This window comes from Sinocyclocheilus grahami, unplaced genomic scaffold (assembly GCF_001515645.1).
Source record: "Sinocyclocheilus grahami isolate Dianchi unplaced genomic scaffold, SAMN03320097.WGS_v1.1 scaffold11047.1, whole genome shotgun sequence".
Taxonomy (NCBI): domain Eukaryota; kingdom Metazoa; phylum Chordata; class Actinopteri; order Cypriniformes; family Cyprinidae; genus Sinocyclocheilus; species Sinocyclocheilus grahami.
In genome coordinates, this window is record NW_015513592.1 from 5,589 (window position 1) to 7,039 (window position 1,451).

The 1,451-nt window shown below is 36.2% G+C and overlaps 1 protein-coding gene across 1 annotated transcript in view; it reads left to right on the plus strand.

Moving 5' to 3' along the window:
• Positions 1-1,384, plus strand: part of LOC107578594 (integrin alpha-X-like) — a gene marked incomplete at both ends in the record, with an annotated part of 6,477 nt that extends 5,093 nt beyond the window's left edge. The window contains 4 exons of the mRNA XM_016264539.1: positions 53-126; positions 405-513; positions 636-769; positions 1,238-1,384. Of these exons, the coding sequence (XP_016120025.1) occupies positions 53-126; positions 405-513; positions 636-769; positions 1,238-1,384 (464 nt within the window). The remainder of the gene's footprint in view (positions 1-52; positions 127-404; positions 514-635; positions 770-1,237) is intronic.
• Between the last annotated feature and the right edge of the window lie 67 nt (positions 1,385-1,451).

Here is a 1,451-nt window from a genome sequence, read left to right on the forward strand (position 1 = left end):
TCCATACAGTTCCTTTAAATGTATTTCAGTTACTTCTGTTGCTTTGCTGTAGGAACTCAGACTTCAGGTGATTCCTCTAGAATGGAGTTTGCACAGGAGGGATTCAGCACAGCCTTCACATCATATGTAAATAATATGTGATTTTACCAAATCCCTAATATTAATCTCTTCGGACCAAGTGAATGATCATAGTATGGTTATGCAGTTATACATTTTCATTAAAGGTTGAAAATGTATAGGAATAAACTTTAAATACTAAAAAACTGTGACCCCAAAGACAACACTGTACCCTTTCATCTTTTGTAATGCACTCACATTTTTGTCAAATAAAAGAAGGGTATGCAGTAGCTTGAGATGGTGTATATTCTCCAAATCCAGTGACAGTTTAGTTTTGCTTTGTTTAGGGAAGTGTGTTGGTGAGTGCTGTTGGAGCTTTCCAGTGGAAAGGTGGTTACCAGGAATATGTTCCAAGTAGCTCCTTTCAAACAGGCAATAAGCATGAAAGCTATCTAGGTAAGGCTTTATTTTTGAAACATACTAAAATACAGAAGACGTGAATTTAAAGTCAGTTTCTCCTATACAGCAAAAACAACTAAGAACATGCATAATACTGAACTATTGAATTTTGTCTGAAGGTTATTCGATGGCTGTTGCAACAGTTTCAGGGATCAGCTATGCTATTCTTGGAGCACCAAGATACGAGCATCAAGGACAAGTCATTGTATCACAAATAGGAGCCAATCAACATAAAGTGCTGGAGTTTCCCACGGTTGTTCACAATAATCACAGTATCATTTTCCCTATGCAATGATTGTGTAATAAGTCAAGATGTTACAGTGCTTCTGTAAGTTTGATTTTAAAATTAGTGGATACTTAAAATACTTAAATACTTAAAAGCAGCCCTCCAATCACCCCACACCCGTTCCTGCACTTATGGTAGATTTCTCTCCACAATTTCGTGTCATCTAAAGCCTTTATTTATAATTGTGGCAGCCAACACACTCATAAATCACAAAGGGAGTTTTTTTAATGTCAACCAACAACATTACAATTTAGCTTTCAGTATTTCATTATAGAAAATCTAAACAAGCATTCGTAACTGAAGAAAACATTTTTCAGGGTTTGACATTTGAAATATCAGTTTCAAAATCCTTCTGATGGGACCCTGACTTCTAATATGGCAACCAGCAGAAAGTAGATAAAGCTAATATTCATGTTCAAACTTCTCTTTTCTCAGCCTCAAATTGGCTCATATTTTGGAGCTGAGGTTTGTGTGGTGGATTTGAATAGGGACTCCAGAACAGACCTCCTGTTGGTATCGGCACCAATGTACATGGAGCCTGACCGGGAGGGCAAAGTGTTTGTTTACACCTTTACGAGTCAGGTAAGTGATGGGGATAAAACTTTTTTAGAACATTTTGAAAATTAATTTAGATTTAAAGATTTTTTTT